The 26,136-nt window shown below is 37.9% G+C and overlaps 1 protein-coding gene across 14 annotated transcripts in view; it reads right to left on the bottom strand.

Annotated features, from left to right (window-relative positions):
* DNAI7 (dynein axonemal intermediate chain 7) overlaps window positions 1-26,136 on the bottom strand; it is an 84,969-nt gene that overhangs the window by 30,776 nt on the left and 28,057 nt on the right. For 13 of the 14 annotated variants that reach the window (XR_008552243.1, XM_037514214.2, XM_054696372.1 and 10 more), the window contains 3 exons: window positions 6,492-6,567; window positions 4,715-4,875; window positions 2,262-2,418 (listed from right to left, as the gene is read on the bottom strand). Coding sequence is in view for 13 of the 14 variants with exons in the window: in XM_037514214.2 (XP_037370111.1) it covers window positions 2,262-2,418; window positions 4,715-4,875; window positions 6,492-6,567 (394 nt within the window). In the remaining variant the exon portion in view is untranslated. The remainder of the gene's footprint in view (window positions 1-2,261; window positions 2,419-4,714; window positions 4,876-6,491; window positions 6,568-26,136) is intronic. The other variant, XM_054696375.1, reaches the window with a different exon arrangement.

Genomic DNA, 26,136 nt, shown 5'->3' with positions numbered 1-26,136 from the left:
CAAAGGCATGAGACTCCCCAATAGGCCACTGACTCTTCTGTGCCATTCTGACTTGAGGAAAAGGGTAGGGCATCTGGGTCTTCAAAGAGGAAGAAGGCAACTCACAGGAAGTTGGGGCAAGGAAATGTCAGGTGAACAACTATTTACCATGTCAAGCAGAGTCAAAGGACACTGTGGGGACTGTAAATTAACAGGCCTCACTAATTTCCCCCAGTAGGCCCCACCTAATCCTGGGGCTAGCTCCATCCCAGGAACAGGGCCCCTACTTAAATTCTTATTTTTTTTTTTAAGATTTATTCATTTATGCATACAAGAACTGGGGTACAGGGCAGAGGTGTAGGGGGAGGTGAGAGGATTCACCAGAGACAGAGTGGGCTGGGAATGACTGAAATACACTGCTGAGGGGAGGAGTGGGCGAGTCAGGAGAGGTCTGCTGCACCATGTGGATAGCTCCCTGGCTGGGGATCGAACTTGTGCTGGAGTGGCTGTGATTAGCTTCATAGGCTGCGTCTTAACCCCTTATACCACTAGGGAGGCGCCCCCCCCATCTAAATTCTTTTAGTCTGCTAAGAGGGAGAGAAAAAGCCTTTCCAGAGACTTTTGGGACTTGATTACCTTCCCCTCAGCATAATCCACAAGCCAATGTGGCGTATTTGGGGGAGGCTTGTCCTGAGCACTCTCAGTTTGAAAATGAATACAGTGATAGATTAACTGCAATAATTAGAAAGCAGTAAAGTAAAATTTTGGGATAATCATATGGGATCATATGGGATAACTTATCTTGTGTAACACTAACTCAGTGTGAATTATTTTTAATTAATAATATTTGGGAACAGTACCATTAAAGGAAAGGCTAGCCTGTAAAACCACCTCAAAGGAAGAAATTACCTCAGTGTTCATTCTATTTTATAATTTAATGTATGAAAAGAAAAACACTGTTTTAATATTTAAATCAATTTCTAGAATGTAAATAATATCTGGTAACATGTCTGCACAAGCAAAACTGTGGAGCACTGTAAAAACTATAAAGAAGTTTACACTTGGGGGCCTCCCAGGTGGCGCAGCAGTTGAGCGCTGGGTTGCAAAGCTGCCTGCAGCCTCCACAGTGCCGGTTCGACCCCTGGCCAGCTGGCAAGGGTCCCACATGGCGCGCAGAACTCTCCTACTGCCCGCTGCTCCCCTCAGCAGTGTACTTCATCAGTCTGCCTGTTCTGCTCTCCGCTCTGGTGAATTCGCTCACCCTCCCGCACCTCTGACTGTACCCAGTGCTTATATAAATAAATAAATAAATCTTTAAGAAAAAGAATTTAAAAAAGTTTACACTTGGAAGAAAAATTTAAATTCTGACTAATAAAATAGATTAATTACTCTATGCCTTAGTAATCTTATCTGTCCCCAACTTATCACCAAGTAGGTAAGTATGTTCATAAATACATGGATGTAAAGTAATGCATGTTAAAACAAAATTCTTCAGGAGCCTCAAAACTGCATACATTAATTCACATGACCAAGACCAGTCTGCCCAAAATGAGATTATTTGTGAATGATTAGTGAGCCATTATCTTGTATCTGTTATTATTTCTGATTTTACTGAAATTTTAGTCAACATTACCTATGGCTTATAGTGGCCTCTTCTTGAGTTTCCCATTTTCCCACTCCCCTAAACCGATACTTATTTGTAGTAAGATTTGCAACTTATTAAAATAATCACATTTTATAATCACCCCCATCTGAAGTATTTGGTTATTTTAGGAGAGCTAGGCTTTTCATTTGTTCATTGGTTTTTGACTTGTCATACTGCCTTGATATTTTTGTTCATTTCCTTACTTTTATTAGATGTAATGATACAACCAAAAATAGTCATTCAGAAGCTATGGCATATATAAACACGTCAGGGAACTTTTGGGAACAGTACCATTAAATGGAAGGCTAGCTATAAAACAACCTGAAAGGAAGAAATTACCTCATTATTCATTCTATTTTATAATTTCATGTATGGTTAGAAAAACACTGTTTTTACTATTTAAATCCATTTCTAGAATGTTTTAGAAATTTGTTAATAGTTCTAGAATTCAATACATTTTTAAGCTCCAAAGCCTATTAATTTCCATCAAGAGAAAACAAATCAAAGGCCCTACAACTGGCATAGAAATGTGTAAGATTAGAAACTCAGTTTCCACATTGCTTTATCTATTAAAGACTTGCATTATCACACCGTTTTGATTACAGCATCACTAAAGTGGGTTACTACAGTGACATACCTTCAGCATCCCACCTGGCAACCATAGGTTCCTCAAAAAAGAGCACGTTGTCATGAACCTGCAGTGTGACTTCTATGGGTGGGAAGGCATTTTCTGCTTCCAAGTCTTCTGCAGTTTCTGGAGGATATGTGTATTTATGTAATCCTTCTTTGAGTATCTTTTAAAAATAATCAACACCAAATTAGAAACTGGTAACAGTTGAAGGTGTTAGTATCAATGAACAAGCTACATAGTTTATTTTTAAGCAATACTTCAATTTGACCCCATTTAACTACAAGTTGACTAATAAAGTGTCACAACAAAACTTAAAAATGCTGATTGAGGAGGAAAAATTGCTAATTTCAAATGTCATTACAGAATCCTACTATGAACAAGGTTTTACCCATTTTGTTCTTCCAGCCAATTCTACAAGGCATAGAAACACTTTTTACACCTTCAGCTTACAGTGTTGCATGTTAGTTATATCTCAATAAAGCTGGGAGAGGGGAAGAAGGCAGATTAAGCCAACAGCAGATTTTTCTGGGGTAAGGAAGTCTGGTGCACTCTGTGAATGCAGCAGAAGGGTCTAGGGAAGGTTTAAACTGTCAGAGAGGGGTAAATGGAGAAAAATTCTAATGAAGATGGGAGGTTACTGAAAAAAGACTTGCAAAAAAAATAAAAAGGAAGACCTCTTTGTCACAGGAGACAACATTTGGTGAGAATTAACTAACTTGGGCTCATAGAGAGAACATGAAGTGATGATATCAAAATACTCTGACAAAATTTGAGACTACTGATAGATCTTTAGATAAATCCTTGAAAACCTTAGCTCAGGTTGGGTCCTTCCCATGGATAAAGATTTCTGAAGGCCTGCCTTCACCAAAGGGATGATTTTTTAGGCTGAACACTATCCTACTAGTATCCAGAAATATGAAAAGCTGATTCCAATAGATCCTTCAAAGTGGCTTTGACCAAGTTATCATCCCCATACTTGCTCCACCAGCTGCCTTCTAAGTGGTTGGGAAGAATAGCAAGGAATGGCCCTAAAATCCCCAAGTGGGTGAAAACTAATTGGGGGGATTGTATTTGGTTACATATAAAGCACAGATATCCATCTAGCATGTACACAAATATAGATTATACCCGTGGTATTAACATTCCATGAGGGGACAACTAGGGGTGGGGGGAAGTCTACAAAGGCTCCTTAGGGGGTCAATGATGGAAGATGTTGAGAGGTACTGCTTCTAATCAAGAATACACTGAGGTCCTTCATGAATGGAATTGTAGGCAAGAATTACCTGTAATCTGTTTGCATGATATATTAGGGGAGGAAGCAGAAGTGTGTGTGGGGGTCAGGGAGAGACAAAATTAAAGACAGAGAAAGAAGGGAAGGAGAGCAAGGAAGGAAAAGGAAGGAGGAAGGAGCTCAGACAACCTAAGTGGGTGTATGTGGCAACCAAGCACGGTGGAGTTAAAATTAACCAAGTCAACAGTGCAAGTGCTATCACTTAACAGACAGAAGTGAGAAGCTCCTTGCAAGAAGATCAAAGAACTGCTGTCATCAGTACCCCCACAGCTCCAAGTGTGGTGCCTGCATGAGCAAGCAGCAATGGCGACCTGCATCAAGGCATCTGGAACCTTCATGTGCCTGTGCAGCACCTGAGGTTTCTCTGGAAATGCAGAGGCAGGAAATCAGAAGTGAAGCACAACTCACACCTTTCTAACCAGTGCTGCGCTGTGGTGCTGCTGCTGCTGCTCCTGCTGCTGGTCCAGGGTACACGTGCTGCACCTCAAGTATTCAGACCAGGGGCTCAAAAACTTTGGGATGTGTTTGAATAAAATACAGACTGTTGAATCTCACCTCCAAAACTTCTGATGAATACCAGAAATCCCACTAAAGTAGGATCTATAAAATTTTATTTATAGCAAATCCCTAGATGTTGCCAACATTTCTGGTCAAGGGAGCAAATGCTCAGAACATGTTGGGAACCAGCATCGACAAACGGCCCCTGGGGAATGTGAGCCAATACTAGTTTTGCAAATAAAGTCACTATAACACAGCCATGCTGTTCACTGATGCACACCTGTGTGTCAACATGCAGGGGAAGGTGAAGAATTGCAGCAAAGCTGGGATGGCCCCCAAAGTTGAAAATATGTAGCATCCAGACCTTTATATAAAAGTTTGCCACTCTCTGGTGCAAATTATTATCATTAATGCCACATTAGCACACTCTAAATGTAGTGACTTAGGTTTACAGTTAACATGTGTGGATTTCGGTTAAAAATTCACATTATTTTGGATTCCCTTCCCTTAGTATCTTTTCAGTACCTATAATTCAAGACAGTTAAAAATGACTTTTTTTTTTCATTTGTGCTTGCTTAATAGGGTTCAAGTTCATTATCTCTTAGATAATTGGACATACATGTGTAAGAAATTATTTTACTCGTAAATTTTGATTCAAGAATCAACCTACTTCCACAATGATCCAGCCTTTCATTGGTTTACACTGTGGGGGAAGCTCGAAAATATCCAAGTGGTACACTCCACCGAGTGTCGCGAACTGGCATGAATCAACCTCATTGTCGTCAAATTCACATAGCTTTTCTTGAACATTCTCTACCAGCGACAAGTGTGCTAAAATTAATCAGATTGATTTAGTTTCAAAAACAGTCTTAACTTTTTTGTATTTAAGAGGGAAATTTTTAAAATTCTGATGCTGGTAAATGAAGTTTTTATTTAACTAGCTATTAAAATTTTTACCAAAAAGGCTAATTCAAAACCATTCATGAGGTTAATTTGGGAAGTGGAAATAGGGACATTTAGTATACAGAGGAGAGCTTCAGTTATGCAATATATTAAGCTGTCAGGAATTTGCACACAATATGAATGTATTACAAAGAAAATAAAAACTTTGAAAATATATCTCATTGTAAGGGAGGAAAAATATTTTTCATAAGGGTGGCAGGAAAATGATAACGTTATAAACCTTGGCTAGTGCGGAAACAAAAGTATGTTGGGAAAGTGAAGAAGTAGACAAGGAGCCTGCTATAAAAATATGCTAAGAAAAACATAGAAAATAGATGTCTTATAAGTAACTAGGAAAGATTCCTGAGGAAATTCCAAAGGGAAAGAAGAGAACATTAGAGTTAATGAAAAAGATGTACATAAATCTCAAATTAAAATTTATAAATTAGTTATCATAATATTTTGATACTTTAAGCTACAGTTGACCTTGATGAAGATGAGGAATGCTGTCTGCTGTGCAGTCACAACTCCAATACAACTCGACTCCCCCAAAACTTAACTACTGATAAGCTGCTGTTGACCAGAAGCCTAACCAATAAGTTGAAATTAACACATATTTTGTAAATTATACACTGTATTCTTACAAAAAAGTAAGAGTAAACATTAACAAAATCATAAGAGAAAGAAATGTTTAGTACTGTGCTATATTTATTGCTGCCCTAAGTTTACATTGTCTGCTTACAAGAAAGTCAGTGTCTGAATGGACCCTCACAGTCCAAACCCGTGTGGTTCTAGGATCAACTGTCTATCCAGCTGCTATATGCCAGAACAAGATTGAACACAGACATGTTGAAAAGTGTGTGTGTCCTTATAAAAGTTTGCTGCATCACTATTTGTAACAAAAAATTAGAATTTAGTCTACAATAGGGATTTACATAATGTACCATTATTGGATATAATTATATAGCTACTAAAAAAGCAAAGTTACCAGTATGTTCTTACTTAGAAAAATGTTGATTATTAATTTATGTAGAAAGCATTGCTTTCTATATATGTATGTAGAACATATTATATAGAATATCAAATATTGCTAGGTGAAGAAACAATTTTCAGCAAAAAATGTGTGAGGAATCTAGAAAACTTAAATAAGAGACCAGGAAAAAGAATAACTGTAAGGGGGGTGGGGTGAGGAAAGGAGGGATTGGGGTCAAAATAAGGGGTTGCAATTGTATGGGGAATATAAAATTAAAATTAAAAAAAAATAATGAAATAGAACAAAAAATGTGTGATGTGATTGATCCTATGGTTTTATTAAAAATCATGAGACAGAGTGCATGCAAATAAAAAATACTTAACAATGGCTGTCTCAGAACAAGGACTATGAAAAATTTTCACTTTAAATATATTTCTTCAACATTTGAATTTTCTTTTACAATGACCCTACATTTCTTTTGCAAGCCCAAATTTGTAATAGTTACATTTAAAAAATACAATTTAGAAGATACCTGCTGAAATTCTATCACTTAGTAAATTCATTTCCAGTTCATATTTTTTGACTTCAGGGTCTTCCTGGACAGAACTCTACAGAAAACACAAGGACACAGGAGTGTGATAGTCAGTAGTGGTTTCAGCCCAGGTTTATTCTCTTTCTGTGCCAGTTCCCCCTTCAGGTGCATGCTACCTTAATTGGAGCATCCCAAGCTGACACTTGCTCTGGTGAAAAACTTGAATTGAAAGTAGTCTTTTCAAAAGCAATTAAAGTTACAGGACATATTCACAGAACTTCCCAAGAGCAGGAGCAAGCATCCTGGGATTCTTTGCTGAAAATCCTCCAATGTAAAAAGGAGAAACTAGGGAAATAATGTAAGCTATACAAATAGTACTTGCATTAGTTTTAACTAAGTTTTAGATTTTGCTTGATTTTGGCAATTAGATCTCTGATAGAATAATTCCAAACCCTGCTTCTGGGTAAGCATCTCAAGGAAATGAAAGATGGAGAAGATATTTTACTACCTCCTTATACTCTACAGCGGTCAAAATAATCCACAATGGGAAGACATCTGAACTAGAATTATATCTAAGTCGGCCAGTAAGTTACCTTTGTGATCTTATGTCAGTCATAGAATACACTTTGTAAACAATCCTAAAGAAATAGCTATTTTCTTAATTTATGTAGGGAGATAACTTTTCTAAGGGTCAAATAAGATAAAGAATTTGGTGTCCTGTAAAACAGTATATAAATACAGTACTGTTATAAAAGTGTGGTGTGTGTACTAATATTTGCAGATTGCATGATATCCAGCAAATTTCACTGGACCTCAAATAACTTACTTCCTCATGACCTGTTACAACTCTACTGAATTCTCTGCCAGCCATTTCTTTCTGCAGGCCTCTGAAACATCTCATTTAAGCACTAATTCATTCAACAGTTCGTACAGAGTACCTAAATTATTCAGGCATTGCTACATACTAGGAATCATAAAAGGAAAATAAAAACTATAAGAAGCTTGTAGTTTTTTAGGGAAGCAGGTAAACAAATAGGTCTGTAACAGCTTTGTGGGTGCCGTAGTGAAATGGAAGCGGACCACAACAGGGGTGAAGGAGGAACAGACAATTTCTGTGGGAAAAGGAGAGAGCGAAGATAGGAAATACAACCCAGTGGTGGTGAACTTTGACCTAAATTTTGTTGTGTTTTTTTTTTTAGATTTATATATTTATTTGTTTGTTTGTTTGTTTGTTTATTTATTTATTTAGGGATTTATTTATTTATTTATTTATACAAGCACTGGGCACAGTCAGAAGCATGGGAGGGTGAGAGAATTCACCAGAGTCAGAGCAGGGAGCAGAGCAGGCAGAAGGACCGAAGTACACTGCTGAGGGGAGCAGCGGGTGGCAGGAGAGGTCTGCAGCCATGTGGAACCCTCCTCCAGTGGCCGGGGAGCAGCCGGGGATCGAGCTGGTGCCGCAGAGGCTGCGGGCAGCTTGGCAACCCAGTGCTCAACTGCTGCGCCACCAGGGAGGCCCTTGACCTAAATTTTGAAAGACAGTTTAGTTTTTCCCAAAAATAGTGGGAAGTAATTGCAAGTGTGTGAGGGCAGAAAGGCATAAAGCAAAGTCATGGGTTCCAAACACCCAATGTGGGCAATTAGGGTTGGGGTGCAGCTGAAGCTGCAGCACGCAGCTAGATTGTGGCGAGTTCCAGTGCCACTCTGTAAAGACAAGCATTTCTCCTTTGGGGTTAAAAATAAAATTCTCCCATGAGACAATTAATTTGAGAGTAGCATGAAGAAATCTGTATTTGGAAGGGATATTCTGTGGCCAGCATCTGAGAAGGGCACTTAGGAGAGAGTGAGATGTGCAAGATTGGAGGCTAACAGTAAGACAAGGTAGACACAATCAGGGCCATGGGGAGGCACGCAGGTGAGGGGATCAGAAAGTAAAGTCGCCATTACTGGGATGGCAACTGGATATAAAATGAAGGCAAGGGACAGGTGAAGGCTAATCTTCACGTGTCTGGCTTAGGTAACAAGGTGGACAGTGGTAAGATTATCAGGAGGAAAGGAAGACAGGTTTGGGGAAAAAGGAATGAATTTGACTGTGAATATGTTGAATTACTGTGCTTTCTTATGGTCTTTCTTAGAGGAAGGATTCTAATCTTCAAAAATGCCAGATTTATCTGACCAATAAGCAAGTCAGGCTTTCTAAAAGTTGAGAATATTTCAAAGCCTTCAAACCCAATTGGTTCTGACCTTGTAGGTGCACTAAGATCTGCAGAGTTTTAGACTTTCCCCCACAGACCTTCTCCTTGGGAGCCAGAGTGCTTGAACTACCCACAGCACCGAGCACAGCAGCTCTCTGGAATCCACTCTCTACTACTGTATGTTACCCTGTAGTGCAACTGACTCTTTAAGGTTGGACTTCTCGATGAAGGAAGCAGCATGTCCATTTACATTCTGGGGCGAGCTGCTACATCTTCGTGACCAATCTGGAAGGTTTTCCTATCACAGCAGCTGTAGCATTAGTGCACACTCCCCTTGCACAGAAGTTAAAGTCCAAACCACACTTGATGATCTTTTACTCACCACAAAGCTTCTTGGTTATGTTGCCAAAGAAGCTGAAAAAATACTTATTTCCTGTTACGTCTGACATCTGGCAATCAAAGTTCTCTTCCATCACAGGTGTCACAAAAATGGCTATTTCTCCCATATTTTTCTTCTCCTAGATAAACTTTAATAATGTTTTTTCAAGTTTCAAACTTACCAAGTGGAATTTTTATTTCGGTCATATTTACATACATACATCATATATTTAGATCTATAAAAGTAATATTTTCTAAAACAACATGTTTGCCTGGAAATATTGACAGAATACAAAGTAGAGAAGGTACTTAAGTTTACCTTTTCAGGATTATGTTGGCTCAGTAGATACAGGAACTGACCTGTACTATGCAAGAATCTCAAGCATACTAGCAAAGTGTTTTTCATTGCAAATGCACAGGTAACATGTAGCATGGAAATTCTTTCACTCTCTGTACAGTTTGAATTTTATTTAAAGACATAACCTCCATCACAAATAAGATCCATGGGGGGCCTCCCCTGGTGGCGCAGTGGTTGAGCGCTGGGCTGCGGGGCTGCCCACAGCCTCTGCAGCGCTGGTTGGTTCCCCAGCAGCCAGTGAGGGCCCCACAAAAAAATAAACAAACAAACAAACAAAACAAATAAGATCCATGGGAAAATAATGGAATTCCAGAAATAGATCTCAAAATCCACTTTGAAAATTATCATGTGGTATTTCATATCAACGAGGAAAACAGGTTTATATGGTGTTTTGAGATGGCTAAGATTTGAAGTGAAATAAATTTAGGTTTTCCCACTTTACACTAAAATAAATTTCAAATGGATGAAAGGGAGAATTGAATGAAAAAAGCATAAATAAACCAACCAAACACCAATAACCATAGAAGTATTTGAGGAAAAAATAAGAGGCTGGTATCAAGGATCATCAATGAAACAGGGGATCTAAATATTATACATCTACAAAACATCAGCAATGAATACAAATGTAACAGAATGGCTTGCATTTTTTTATTCTCACCAAAAGAAGTCTTACATTTCCCTTGTTCACTGATCTGATTTGCAATTTTTTTCATCAAAAGATCATTTAAATTTGACAATATCTTCAGAGTAAATTGTTGGAACTGGTTCCTGATAGGAAATTAAAGATCAGCTTTGAAAACGGCATCATTTGCTTTTGTTCTGGGTCACACTTAGGAATGGTTATCCCAGGTTTGCTGACATCTCACTCTTGTGTCTTTAATCCCACCTTAACCTAGTGTCCCCCAAGTCTGAGTTAGTGCTGAGCTTCAGGCACACACATGGTCCACTCACCTTTGTGCAGACACCTGTGCTGGGTCTGACCTGCTCACACCTGCCTGCTTGACATTTCCATTTGTGTGTCTCACACTCACCACGCCCAAAACAAAACTCATGTCATTCAAGCAAGTCAGCCCATTTCTGTCCATCTCAGGAAATTGCACCACCATCTGCCTACCTTCCAAAAATAAAACTCAGAAGGCTTATTCATTTTACCTCCAAAACATATCCCAAACATGTCTACCTTTCCACATGTCTGACGACCACCTTCATCCAGGCTGCCATGGCTTCTAAAGCCTCCCTCATGTTACCTTCATGGCTAATGCACTTCCACACCGTGATTCCTTCTCTACCTGGCAGCCAGCATTACCTGTCAAAGCCATAAAGCAGATCATGACACTCTCCTACATACTACCTGTGAGGGCTTCCTGTTGCATTTGTAATAAAACCTGAACTTCCTACTCTCCAGGAGCTCACTCCAGCTCCTGTTTCCCTCTCTGAGGTTACCTAGTACCAATTACTCTTAGCCACCAGCTCTATCCACTGGCCTCCTTCTGGGATCTCATTTCTCTGTAATGAACTTTGTAGTAGTTCTACCCATATATGAAAATATTTTCACTCTGATCAGTATATGGCTGATTCCTTCTAGAAATGATAACAGATGGGGCCCTCCCTAACCATGCAATTTAGCCTCCACCCATCTGTCACTCCCTGACACCTAGTCCTCTTTCCTTCTGTGCACAGCATTTATCACTCTATTTTCCAGTTTTTCTTGTTCCTTGTGGGTTTCTCCCGACTTGTGTGTGAATCACAAGAGCAGGAATATTGCTGATTCTTGCACACCTGAGGGCCAGAAGACTACGTCACATCTTCAGGTGCACATTCAATAAAGATTTGTTTAGGGAATAAGGAAATATGAACAAAGTCTAGCTGTGATGTTGGAAAAGGGTTGCTAAGGCCACCTGTGGAGGCTGAAGGTTGTTGCATGTTAAAGCTTGGTTTTCTACATGGGTGCCCCTCAGGGATTTTTAATTCATCCACAATGACGCCAACAAGGACCCACATCTCTAATGCTATTTCATGTCTCCAAACTTTTCCTTTTGATCAGAGTAACTTCCTTTCCTTCCCATCTAAACTCCTCCATGCTTATCAAAAGATAAGCATAAGTAGCTCAAATGTTGCCTCATTAAAGATGACTTCCAATCTGTTCATTCCACTCTTTTTGGATTTATTTTGATTGAAGTCCCATGCATAATTCTCTCAAATCAAAAATAAAATGACTGATAATAAACAGTTCAAGTTAATGATCAGTCTAAATGTATATGGTTGGAGTTCACCAATAGGCTAACAATTGGGGTGAACAAATTCCAGCTATCAATAGTTTGTTTACAAGAGAACAAATTTAAAGCCAAAATATTAAAACAAACTAAAAATAACAGCCTGGAACAGATTAGCATGCTAATAACTCAGAGTCAATATGGAACTTATATTCTCATGTCTAATAAGCTAGACTTTCAACTAAAATAGGGACAAAGATGGACACTATAAATGACTAAGGGAACAACTCACCAAGAAGATAAAACTCTTATTAATATATGTGCTCCAAATTTGTGCTCTAGTTATATATACCAACTATTAACAGACCTAAGCCAATATAGCAACAAAAATACAATTGTTTTTAGAGACTTCAACACACCACTAACACAAATGGATAGAAAACTAAGAAAGTTCTACTTCAGATGATTTTACCTGACATTTACAGACTTTTCCATCCTAAAAGCAATGAACACATGTTCTTCTCCACTGCACATGGAACAGATTATATACTAGTAAAAAAAAAAACAAGTCTCAGAAAATACACGAAAATAGAAATTATATCAAGCATCTTCACAGATTATAATGCTATAAGGCCAGAAATTAACCATAATGGAACCCTGGGACAAACTAAAATATGTGGACATTAAACAAAATGCTCTCAAACAACTCTTGGGTCAACAAATAAATCAAAGAAGAGATTTTTAAAAAATCTAGAGATTAATGAATATGGAGGGACAAGCTACCTACACTCTATGGGATACTTTTAAAAGCAGTAGAACATGGGAAGTTCATAGCAAAAGAGGCCAACATAAAAACACAAGGAGGATCTCAATTAAACAATCTAATTCTGCTGCTGAATAAACTGGAAAAAGAACAAAAGCACCCAAAAACAGAAGAAGGCAAGAAATAATAAAAATTAGAGCCGAAGTAAATGAAATAAAAAACAAAGAAGACAGTTCAAAAGATGACAGTGAAACCAGGAGTTGGGTCTTCGAAAAAATGAACAAAATTGACAATGTATTACCTATGCTCACAAAGAAGAGAAAAAATACAAAACAATAGAATCAGAAATTAAAGAGGTAAAATTATAATAAATATTGCAGAAATACAAAGGATGATAAGAACCTATTATAAAAATCTCTATGCAAACTAACTGGACAATCTAGAAGAAACAGACAAATTCTTAGACTCATATAACTTCCCAAGATTGAACCAGGATGAAACAGCTAAAACAGTCCAATCACAAGCACTGAAATGGAAAGAGTAATAAAAGCCTCACCAAGAATAAAAATTCAGAACCAGATGGCTTCATCAGTGAGTTCTACTAAACCTATAAAGATCAAATACCTATCTGACTCACCCTCTTCAAAAAAATTGAACAGGGAGAAAAACCCCTCAACACATTCTATGAGCCCAACATTACCCTGACACCAAAACCAAACAAAGATAATAATAATAAAAAAAAAGAAAATCAGAGACCAATATGTCTAATGAACATAGATGCAAAAATTTTCAACAAAATCCTAGCAAACCAAGTACAGCAACAAATCAAAGAATCGTCCACCATGATCAAGTAGGCTTCACCCCAGAGATGTAAGGCTGGTTCAACATGCATAAATCAAACAATGTCATCCATCAAGTTAACAAAAAGGAAGTTAAAAATCACTTGATTATAGTTAAAATATGATGACAAAGCATTCCACAAAAAATTGAACATCCAATTATGATAAAAACCCTCTAAAAATGGGAATAAAGGGAAACTAATTAAATTTTGTAAAAGCCATATATGACACACACAATGCCAATACAATACTCAATGGTGAAAAGCTGAAAGCGTTTCCACTAAATTGGAACAAAGCATGAATGCCCACTACCACCACTGTTATTCAATGGATTCTGGAAGTCCTGGCTGAAGGAATTAGGTAAGAAAAAGACATTAAAGGAATCCAAATTGAAAAAGAAGTAGTAGCCTCACTATTCGCAGATGACATGCTAGTATACTTAGAGAAACCAAAAGATTCTACAAAAAGCTTCTAGAAATAATAAATGAATACTCAAAGTGGCAGGACACAAAATCAGTACACAAAAATCAGCAGTATTTCTATATGAGAAAAATGTATCTGAAGAAAGGGAAATAAGGAATACAATTCCATTTACAATCATGCCCAAAAGAATGAACTACCTGGGCCTTCCCGGTGCAGCGGTTGAGTGCTGGGTTGCGAAGCTGCCCGCAGCCTCTGCAGCGCCGGTTCGATTCCCGGCTGCTCCCAGTCACCGGAGGAGGGTCCCACATGGCGCGCAGACTTCTCCTGCTGCTCCCCTCAGCAGTGTACCTCGGTCCTTCTGCCTGCTCTGCTCCCCACTCTGTCTCTGGTGAATTCTCTCACCCTCCTGCGCTTCTGACTGTACCCAGTGCTTGTAAAAATAAATAAATAAATCTTTAAAAAAAAAAAAAAAAAAAAAAGAATGAACTACCTGGGAATAAACTTTAGCAAAGGAGGTAAAGGACCTGTACAATGAAAACTACAAAATGTTATTAAAGGAAATAAAAGAAGACACAAAGAAATGGAAAAATGCTCATGGGTAGGAAGAATTAACATTATTAAAATGGCCATACTACCCAAAAGAAATACCAAAGACTTTTTTAAAGGAAATAAAACAAACAATTATCGAATTCAGGTAAAATCATCTGAAGTAGAACTTTCTTAGTTTTCTATCCATTTGTGTCAGTGGTGTGTTGAAGTCTCTAAAAACAATTGTATTTTTGTTGCTATATTGGCTTAGGTCTGTTAATAGTTGGTATATATAACTAGAGCACAAATTTGGAGCACATATATTAATAAGAGTTGTATCTTCTTGGTGAGTTGTTCCCTTAGTCATTTATAGTGTCCATCTTTGTCCCTATTTTAGTTGAAAGTCTAGCTTATTAGACATGAGAATATAAGTTCCATATTGACTCTGAGTTATTAGCATGCTAATCTGTTCCAGGCTGTTACTTTTAGTTTGTTTTAATATTTTGGCTTTAAATTTGTTCTCTTGTAAACAAACTATTGATAGCTGGAATTTGTTCACCCCAATTGTTAACCTATTGGTGAACTCCGACCATATACATTTAAGCTGATCATTAACTTGAACTGTTTATTATCAGTCATTTTATTTTGAGGAAAGAAGAAAAATAGAGGCATCATACCTCCCGACTTCAAGCAATATTACACAGCAACAGTAATCAAAACAGTATGATACTGGACCAAAAACAGAAATTTAGACCAATGAACAGAATTGAAAGCCCAGGTATAAATCCATGTAAATATGGACAGCTAATTTTCAACTAAGGAATTACAACCATATAGTGAAGAAAAGGTAGTCTTTTTTAGTTTGAGAAACATGGATAGCCACATGCAAAAAAAAATAAAGCAAGACCCATGTTTAACACTATACAGGAAAATTTACTCAAAAATGGATTAAAGATTTAGACATAAGAACTAAACCATAAAGTACTTGGAAAAAAATATAGGGACACACTACAGGACATCTACCACAAAGATGTATTTGGGAGTACAACCCCAGCAGCAAGGAAAATAAAAGCAAAAATAAACAAGTAGGACAATATCAAAGTTAAAAGTTTTTATACCTCAAAAGAAATTACCACAGGGTCTCCCTGGTAGCGCAAGGGGTTAAGCACCAAGCTATGAAGCAATCCGCAGCCTCTGCAGCATGAGTTCGATCCGAGTTCAATCCCAGGCTGGCCAGGGAGCAACCCACAAGGCGCAGCAGACCTTTTTTGTCTCGCCCACCCGCTGCTCCCCTCAGCAGTGTATTTCAATCCGTCTGCCTGTTCTGTTCCCCGTTCTTTCTCTGGGGAATCCTCTCACTCCCTGAATCTCTGGCCTGTACCCTAGCTCTTGTACGCATAAATAAATAAATCTTAAAAAAAAAAAAAAAAAGAAATTACCACAAAAACAAAAAGGCAACCTACAGAATGGGCAAAACATTAGCTTACCATACATCTGACAAGGGGTTAATCTCCAAAACTGACAAAGCACTACCACACTCCAACAACAAAGAAACAAATGACCCAATTAAAACACGGGTAAAGGACCTCAACAGACATTTCTCTAAAGAAGACAGTCAGATGGTATGTAGACATATGAATAAATGTTATTTCACTTATTATAACAGAAACGCAAATGAAAACCACACTGAGAGACCACCTCACCCCTATAAGAATGGCTCATATAAAAAGAACAGAATTAACAAATCCTGGTGAGGTTACAGTGAAAATTGTGTTCTCTTTCAATTTTACCATGCAAGCTGTACAGTCCCTGTGGAAAACGGTATGGAGATGTCTCAAGAAAAAAAAAAAAAAAGGAAATCCCATTTGACACAGCAACACTGCTCTTAGGTATTTATCTAAATAACATGGAAAATTCCATACAAAAGATCACTTACACCTCCGTACATAACAGCACTATTTACAGTTGCAAAATCATGGAACCACCCGAGTACCTTTCAACAGATGAATAGAAAGAGAAACTGGTGCATATATTCAATGGACTATTACAAAGCTATGAAGAAAGATGACATAGCAGCATTTAGGACAAAAATAGATGAACCTTGAAGTGATCATGTTGAGTGAAATCAGTCAAAAAGTCAAAGACAGATTTCAGATGGTTTCACTCATCTGCAGGATATAAATATCCCAAAAAACAATTTTACCAAGCAATAGAATAAAAATTTGAACTCGGCAAGAAAAATAAATGAAAAACCTCTCAATTCAGAATGTATGGTAACTGTTACTCTTCTGCAGAAGGCTGTTAGCTCATTAAAACATGATCATGTTGAGGGCCTCCCTGGTGGCACAGTGGTTGAGTGCTGGGTTGCGAAGCTGCCCACAGCCTCTGCAGAGCCGGTTTGATCCCCGGCTGCTCCCCGGCCACCAGAGGAGGGTCCCACATTGGCGCGCAGACCTCTCTTGCTGCCTTCTGCTCCCCTCAGCAGTGTACTTCGGTCCTTCTGCCTGCTTTGCTCCCTGCTTTGGCTCTGGTGAATTCTCTCACCCTCCCACGCTTCTGACTGTACCCATTGCTTGTATAAATAAATAAAATAAATTTAAACAAAAAAAACATGATCATGTTGAAATCCTCATACAGGAGCTGAATAAGTGATTTTTTTGCATGTGTATATATCTATATATAAAAGACATATAACAGCTGTGTATAAAAAATATTTTTTTCAATATATACTTATTTACATAAAATATAAGCATCTAAACATATACTCAAATTTATGTAACATCTTGTATCTATTTAGAGTATATTAAAGACAGATTATTTTTAACTGAAACAAAGAATTCCAAGACTATCATGCAGGGCCCTTAGATCATAAAAATAGTGATCTAATCATTAGGATTTTCAAAAGACATTTCTCACAAATATACTTTTCTGAAAAGTTTTTAAAATATATTAATTGGGAAGACAGAATTACCCTATACTTATAATGTTGTATTATCATTACACATTTAAATCAACTAAAATTTGGTATTATGAGCCCTCTACTGGCAAACTTCTTAATAGACCCTAGAAAAAGAAAAGAATTTGAACCATCTTCTCAATCTAAGAAATTTTGAAACAAAGCACAAAGTACTTGTTATTTTTGATCATGTCACATACTAAATATATGTCAGAAAACAACATGTGTCCTAGGTCATAAATTTGTCTTGCAATTAACCTCCAAATTCATCATATTATGAGAAAAGTAATGTTTATACTAAAATATGCCAACCTAAAAATAAGGTAAATTTTAAGAAGTTGTAAAAAACTATTTTTTTCTAAAATCTCTTCTAATCACAGCACGTTTCCTATGTCATTATAGTTAGTCCCTAATTTACACTCTCACACAAACAGGTACACACACATACATGTTAAATTTGGTGAACTTATATGTCACTTTTTACAATTTATAATACATCATGCCACACAAAGGAAGTTGATTAGCAACTTCTGGGGTTGTGATGGTCCCCAAATTGTTCTGACTATAAAGGAATACAAACCATACATGCCCATAAGCACCACTTCAAATTCCCTTAGTTCTACCTGCACTGCAAGTGTCATACCCTCCCTCAGGCCATGGGGTGGCAGAAAAACAGCCTCCTGTCACTTGTCCTGTGCTGCTCACTTTGGGCATTGGAACAGCTGATCTCCTAAGTTCCAAGTGACACGCTTGTAGATGGCCTAACTGCAGCAGTGAGGTTCCCAGCACACTCAGCTGTGACTGAAGGGGCTTACGTGTCTCCTCAACACACAGTTACTTCGTGTGGGTAGTGGCTGAATCCCTCAAAAGGTTCACAAGTTGGAACCTATTTTTGATCCCTTAGCCAGCTACTCAGTCATTTACTCCTTCCTTCATTCAATAAACATTTTCTGAGCCCTCAATATGTTCCATGCCCTGTGCTTAGTGTACATATGAAGCCTACCAAGAGATTCTTGTCCTCAAGATAATCACTTAATGCTAAAGATAAGAATTCTAATAACTGAACAGAATACTAAAAGCTTAGCAGAGAGACATCTAATTTAGTGTGAAGAAAAGGGGAGAACTTTGTGGTGTGGAAGTTCAAGGTAAGTGTTGAGCATCAAGCAGAAGGTAGGCAAGGTGGATGAGGATGGTGGGGAAGGGATTTCAGTGACAGAATAGCAGTGCAGCATCTTAGGGGCTTATCATAAACTTTCCTCCTTTAAAGAAAAAAAGAAAATAAACATTGCTTTGTTTCCTCTTAGGAAAGTAATGTTTGTCTAATTTTTTGTTGAAAATTAAAATAACAAGTATAACAAATACTTATTAAATAACAAATACAGAGAATGAATAAATAGTAATGCACCACCCCCCCACCCTTCTCACACTCCTAAATGGTCACGGTTTAGTGATTAGTCTTTCAAATTTCTTTCAGATTTACAAATGAGTATTACTTTTCCCCTCATAAAAACAGAACCCAATTGCAAACACAATAATATAACTTGAGAAGACATCTTAACAATACAGCACAGGTATCTTTCCATATACAAGTGGGGGTTCTGGATCAAGAGGGCAATGAAGGAGGACCTGGAATCCACATCCTCCCATGGATATTCCAGATCTACAGCTACATGCAGAAGCTTCCTCTGAAAGTCACCCAAACACCACCTGAGCAGCTCCTGAACATCAGACTGTTGTCGTTTTTAGAGTCTGTTGGTTTGGAGTGCGGGGTCCTTGGGTTCATTCTGGGAAAGGTTTCAACAGAGCTCTCATTTCAGCGACACGCGGCGAGTTTCCCAGATAAGTTTCCCCATGAGACAGAGACATTAGATATATTTAAAGGGCAGGTTTATTAGGGAAGGGATAAAACAGTTAAAGACACTTGCATAGACCCAAGCGGGCAGGAAGAGCTGCCCCAGATGGGACAGATTTGCTAAGAGAGGCCTGCATGGTTACAGGCAGGGGCCTTGACAGGTCACGGGCAGACAGGAAGCTGCTGCCCTGAAGAGGGAGAGAGTTGGTGAAAAGACACACCTGCATAGTCACAGGTGGGCAGTGGGAGTGCTGCCCCAGCTTGTACAGAGACTGCACTAATATAGTCTTCTGTTTGCGAGGGGTCACTCCTTGTGAGCTGTTGGTTGCTAATTTTGGTTAACTATGTAGAATTTGAAAGGATCTACAATGGGCTCAATCTTCCTATCTTTACCTTTGAGCCTGTGCTCTAGACAGCAGTCTGATACCTGCTTGTATGTTATGCTTTGTAATCTAGGCGTCCATGCCTCAGGATACTAGTTTTGTCCTTGCCTCGGGATACTAGTTTCCGCAACTGCAACTGTATAGATGGTTATGCTAATCTCTTCTGCCCCCACCTCCTTGTGTGAGCCAGGTTTCTGGTCTTGTGGCACCTCCTTTTTAGTTTTTTCTTTCTATTCTTGTCCTCCATCAAGAAGAATGAGGAAAAACCCACATTGAAGCTGGTAGGAGAGGCTGAGACAGTGTCACCAGAAATCCCATCCCTACCTGGTGACCCACAATCAGGGCAGAGAGCACAAAAGCCAAGTTTCTTCCTGAGGAGAAAGGGTTTTAACTCTAATTCTGTCACCTCCACTTTTAAGACCCTTCCCTGACAGACCAGACTGAAAAAAATCTGGGCTTGAAGGCCAAAGGAGCTGTGTCCACAGATCCACAAGTGACTGAGCAGTAGCTTTTACAGTCTTATGTGGCCTCATCCACTCCAGACCATTCACGAGTATCGCTGAGAGAAAAGCTTGTACCCTTGTCAGGAGATCTTTTCTTTTTTTTAGGAGATATCCCTAGATCACCTGGCTCTGGTGGCCTGTGGGGCTTATGCTAGACCCCCCTTTAACAAACAGAAAGTGTTCTTAAGCGGCAACCACTCTCAAGACACACCAGAGAGGCAGCCAAGTAGCCATGTTTCTGTTTAGCTTACCTCCATAGCTGTGAGTCAGAGAGCAGACTGTGATCCTTTCACAGACCTAGATGCTGGGCATGACCTTGTGTTCCTGCCTCTGCAGCACTCTAAAGTGCTGGTAACTGCTGGAGGGGAACTTGTTTGAGTCTGGTATTCAGGCTTTTTGTGGCGACCGCCACCTAGCGGTTGTGCCTCAATTCCCTGGCTCTGATGGACAATGGGGCTTATATTTACAAGTCCAATGGGACTGTAAGAAAGAGAGACACAGTTCCTAATTGGGTATCACCCGGGGGGATCAGTACAGAGGGTGTAGACAGACATGCCCATCTTCCAGTCTTGCCCAGAAAAAGGTATTTTTGCACACTTTGAAAGCTTCTACCTTTAAGATCAGGTTTCCAGTTGGCCTGGATCTAGATGCTGACTGAGACCCTCCTGGCTAGCATGCTGACAGGCCTTGGCACCCCTTCATCAACAGATAAATGGCAGAAAATAAAGGAGGCTGCTTTGACAATATCAAAAGATGAAGAGACAACCCAAAGCTGGGGTGGGATACAACGATCTAGTTCATCTCCTACATGAGACTACTCCTTCAGGACCGGGAGAGGTGGGTATGTGTCTAACACAGAAACCAAGACAGAGAGTCAAGGAAAAGGAAGAAATAGGGGAATGTGTTCTAAATCAAAGAACAAGATAAAACCTCAGAAAAAAAGACCTTCATGAAACAGTTAAGTGACTGACATGATAGTTTCAAAATAATGATTGTAAAGATGCACACCACTCTCAGGACAAGAATGGATGAACAAAGTGAGAATTTCAACAGAGAAAGAAACTACAAGAAAGTCCAAAGAGCCACAGAGCTGGAGAATACATTAACAGAAGTGAGAAACACAGCAGAGGGTTCTACAGCAGCCTACAAGAAGCAGAAAAGAGAATAAAAAAGAGTGAAGATTGTCAAAGGGAGCCGGCAACAACATCAAGGAGACCAGTATCTGCAAACTTTGATAATCTGTGAAAGGAGAGAGACAGCCATATCCAGGAAGTCTAGTGGGTTCCCACAAAAGATTAACCCAGAGATTCACAGCAAGACACATAAGTGTCAAAAGTTAAAAACCAGGGCCTCCCTGGTGGTGCAAGGGGTTAAGTCTCAGCACTATGAAGCTATCCGCAGCCACTGCAGCACAAGTTCCATCCCCGGCCAGGGAGCTACCCACATGGCACATCAGACCTCTCCTGTCTCGCCTGCTGCTCCCCTCAGCAGTGCTTTCAGTCTGTCTGCCTGTTCTGCTCCCCACTCTGTCTCTGGTGAATCCTCTCACCCCCCGCCACACAGCACCTTTGGCCTACACCCCAGCTCTTGTATGCATAAATAAAAAATAAATCTTAAAAAAAAAAAATGTTAAAGGCCAGAAGAGAATCTTAAAAGCAGTGATGGGAAAACAGCTTGTTAAATGTACAGGGGAATTCACAAGACAGTCAGGCGACTTTTCAACAGAAAGGCTGTTGATCAGAAGAGAAAGGCACAATATACTCGCTGTGGGGAAAGGAAAGACTGCCCACACAGAATACTATGCCCCATAGAGTTCTTCTGAATTGAAGGAGGAAAAGAATTTCCCAGATAAACAAAAGCTAAGGGTTCATCACCACTACACCAGCCTTACAGGAAATGTTAAAGGAATTTTTTCAAGCTGGAATAAAAGGGTGCTAATCAGTAACAGGAAGACATTTGAAAGTGCAAATCTCATTGGTAAAGGTAAATATTTGGTAAAATGCAGCATAATCTAATGTTGTAAAGGGGCTGGGTTAACCACTTACAAGGCAAGTAGAAGATTAAAAGACAAAAGTAGGAAAATGACACTAAAACACATAAAACATAGGGTGGGGGGGTAAACTGATGTTAAGAATGTATTCAAACTTAAGTTGTTATCAACTTAAAATAAATTGCTATAAATATAAGGTTTTTTTTCTGTAACACCAAGCAACACCCTCTGGTAGATACACAAAGGTAAAGAAGTCTAACTGTAACACTATAGACAATCACCAAATCACAAAGAGAGGAAGAGACAGAGACACAGAAGTATTACCAAATAACCAGAAAACAACAAGATGGCAGTTAGTACATACCTATCAATAATTATCTTAAATGGAAATTGACTAAATTCTCCAATCAAAAGACACAAAATAGGCTAAATGGATTAGAAAAATAGTCACAAGAGACTCAGCTCAATGTATGGACTGCACTGAGACCAAAAGTGGAACACCAGAAACAGAAACTAATAGATAAAACACCTCTATCAGATAAAGACAAAAAGAAAGTTATTACATAATGATAATAACTGGCTAATCCAACAAAAGGATATAACACTTGTAAATATTCATACACTCAACATAAAAACACCTACATATATCAAGCAAATACTAACAGACTGAGGGGGAAAAATGAACAGAAATACACTAATAGGGTAATTTTAATAGTCTATTTTTATCAATGGATAGATCATCCAAGCAACTAATCAAAAAGGAAACATTAAATGACACTATATCAGAAGGATTTAACAGCTACATGCAAAACATTCCATCAATTAACAACAGAATATATATTCCTCTCAAGCACACATGGAACATTCTCCAGGATAGATTGTATGTTAGGTCACTAAACAAGACTTAACAAATAAAAGTTTAAAATCTTATCAAGATTGTTTTCTGATCACAATAGTGTTAAACAAAAGATAAATTACAAAAGGAAATCTGGAACATTCATAAATATGCAGAAATTAACGTATTCCTGAATAACCAATGGCTCAAAGAAGAAATCAAAAGTAAAAACTACCTTGAAACAAATGAAAACGGGATGCAACAAAAACATTTCTATGAGGGAAATGTTTACATGGAAAACCAAGAAAATCCTCCAGTAAATAACCTAACTTTATACTTCAAAGTATGTACATGTGAAGATTCAATTTAGTAGAAGGGAGGAAATAATAAAGATCAAACTGGGGATAAATGAAATAGAGACTAGAAGAACACTATAAAAGTGAATGAACCTAAAAGTTGGTTATTTGAAAAGATAAAATGGACATGTAGCTATACTCTACAAGGAAAAAAGAGAACTCAAATAAATAATGTCAATGAAAAAGGAAATATTTCATCTAATATCCCTGAAATACAAAAGATCACAAAAGGCTTATAAAAACAACTACAATGCCAACAAATTGGAGAAATAGACCATTCATGGAAACATTGATCTACCTAGTCTAATTATGAAGAAACAGAAAATCTGAACAGATCATTTACTAGTAAGGAGATTGAATCAGTCATCAAAAACCTCCCAGCAAACCAAAGTCCAAGACCAAGAGGCATCACAGGTGAATTTTAACAAAAATTCCAAGAAGAATCTCAACCCTTCTCAAATTCTTCCCCCCCAAATAGAAGAGGGAATACTTCCAAACTCATTCACAAAGCCAGCATTACCCTGACACCAAAATCAGAAAAGACAACCACAAGACCACCATGGACCAATATTCCCAATGGACATTGATGAAGAAAATCTCAACAAAAATATTTCCAAATAAAATTTAATAGTACATTAAAAGGATCATACATGATGGTCATGAGGGATTTATGGCAGGGATACAAGAATGGTTAAACATCCACAAATCAATCAATATGATATCTGACATTAACAAAATGAAGGATAAAAATACTATGATTATATTGAAGATGTAGAAAAAGTACATGACAAAATACAACATACACTTATGATAAAAACTCTCAACAAAGTGGGTAGAGAGGGAACATACTTCAACATAATAAAGACATACATGACAACCCAACAGCTGACATTATACTCAATGGTGAAAAGCTCAGAGCTTTTCCTTTAAGATCAGGAACAAGTCAAGGATGCCCACTCTCATCACTCTTATTAAACAGTGCATTGGAATCTGGAAGTTCTAGTCAGAACAATTAGCTAAGAAAAAGATAAAGGCTCACAAATTAGAAAGAATAAAACTTATTTACAAATTATATATAAAAATACCCTAGACAAACAAGAAAAAACAATTAGAATCTACCAAACAATTCAGTAAAGATGCAGGATACAAAATCAATATACAGAAATCACTGGCATTTCTATACATTAATAATGAACAATCAGAAAGAAAAATTAAGACAATATCATTTACAATTATTTCAAAAATAAAACATCTAGGAGGTAAGATATCGTATACACTGAAAGCTAAGTCATTATTGAAGGAAACCGTGGAAAACAGATAAATGGAATGCTATTCTGTGCTCAAGGATTGGATTAATATTGTTAAAATGTCTGTGCTATTCCAAAGCAATATACAAATTCAGTACAACCCCTATCAAAACTCCAAGGACATTTTTTACAAAACAGCAATCCTAAAATTTGTATGGGACCATAAAGACCCTGAATAGTCAAATCAATCTTGACAAAGAACAACAAATCTGAAAGTATATGCTCCCTAACACCAAAATGCTTACAAACCTGTGGTAGTCAAAAACAATATGGTAGTGACATAAAAATACACAGGTCAATAGAACAGAGTCAAGAGCCCAGAAATAAACCCATGCATATTTGGTCAATTTATAACAAAGGAGTCAAGAAAATACAATGGGGAAAGCATAAGCTCTTCAATACATTGTGTGGGGGAAAGAACAACTACATGCAAAAGAAAAACTGGACAATTATCTGATCCTATATACTAAAGTTAATTCAAAATAAGTTAAAGAGCTAAAATCATAAAACTCCTAGGAAAAAACACAGGCAGTAAGCTCCTTGTCATCAGTCTTGGGAATGATTTTTTTTTGCATTTGACAGTGAAACAGAGGCAATAAAAGCAAAAATGAACAAGTGGGACCTCATCAAACTTAAAAGCTTCTGCACAGCAAAGGCAACCATTAACGCAATGAAGTCAAACTATTGAATGGGGATAAATACTTCAAAATCAAATATCAGATTAGGAGTTGATATCTAAAATGGATAGAAAACTTACATAACTCACTAACAAACCAAACAATCCAATTTAAAAATGAACAGAAGATCTGAATAGACATATTTTCAAAGACGACATACAAATGGCCAAGGGGCACATGAGCAAATGCTCAGTCTTAGTAATCATCAGGGAACTGCAAATCAAAACCACAATGAGACACCATCTTGCATATGTTAGAATGGCTATCATCTAAAATACAGAAATAAATTTTAGAGAGGATGTGGAGAAAAGCAACCCCCTTGTTGGCCATTGGTAGCAAGGTTATTGGTTGCAGCCACTAGGAAAACAGTATGGAGGTACTGAAAAAAACTGAAAATGGAACTAACACACAACCTAGCAATTCCACTTTTGGGATTTATCTTAAATAAACAAAAATATTATTGCACATATATATTCCTGCATGTTCATCACAGTATTAGTTATAATAGCCAAGACATGAAAATAACCTGTATCTGTTAATGAACAATGGATGAAGAACAAATGGATAACATGATAAATGTATGTGTATATGTGTACACACACACACAGACACACACACACAGAGTAATATTCCTCAACCATGAAAAAGGAAAACTTGGTATTTCCAATAATATGAAGGAATACTGAGGGCATTATGCTAAGGGAAATAAGTCAGACAGGAAAAGACAAACACCATATGATCTCATAACTATGTAGAATCAAAAAGAAAAAAAAAACTCCAAACTTATAGATACAGAGAACAAAGTGTGGTTGCCAATGGCAGGGGTAGGGATGGGTGAAATGAATACAGATGCCCAAAAGGTACAAACTTCCAGTAATGAAATAAAAGTCCTGTGGCTGTAATGTATAGCATGTTGACTGTTAGTAATACCATGCTGAATATTTGTTAAGTCACTAAGACAATAAATCTTAAATGTTCTCATGACAAAAAAAAATTTAACTAGGTATAGGGATGGATATTAACTAGCTTTATCACGGTGATCATTTTGCAGTATATACAAAGAGTGAATCATCATGTTGTACACCTGAA

The sequence above is a fragment of the Talpa occidentalis genome, unplaced genomic scaffold, assembly GCF_014898055.3.
Source record: "Talpa occidentalis isolate TD23 unplaced genomic scaffold, MPIMG_talOcc4v2.1 talOcc4.16, whole genome shotgun sequence".
NCBI lineage: Eukaryota > Metazoa > Chordata > Mammalia > Eulipotyphla > Talpidae > Talpa > Talpa occidentalis.
Note: the sequence above shows the minus strand (reverse complement) of the source record. Positions and strands in the feature narration are given on the sequence as shown.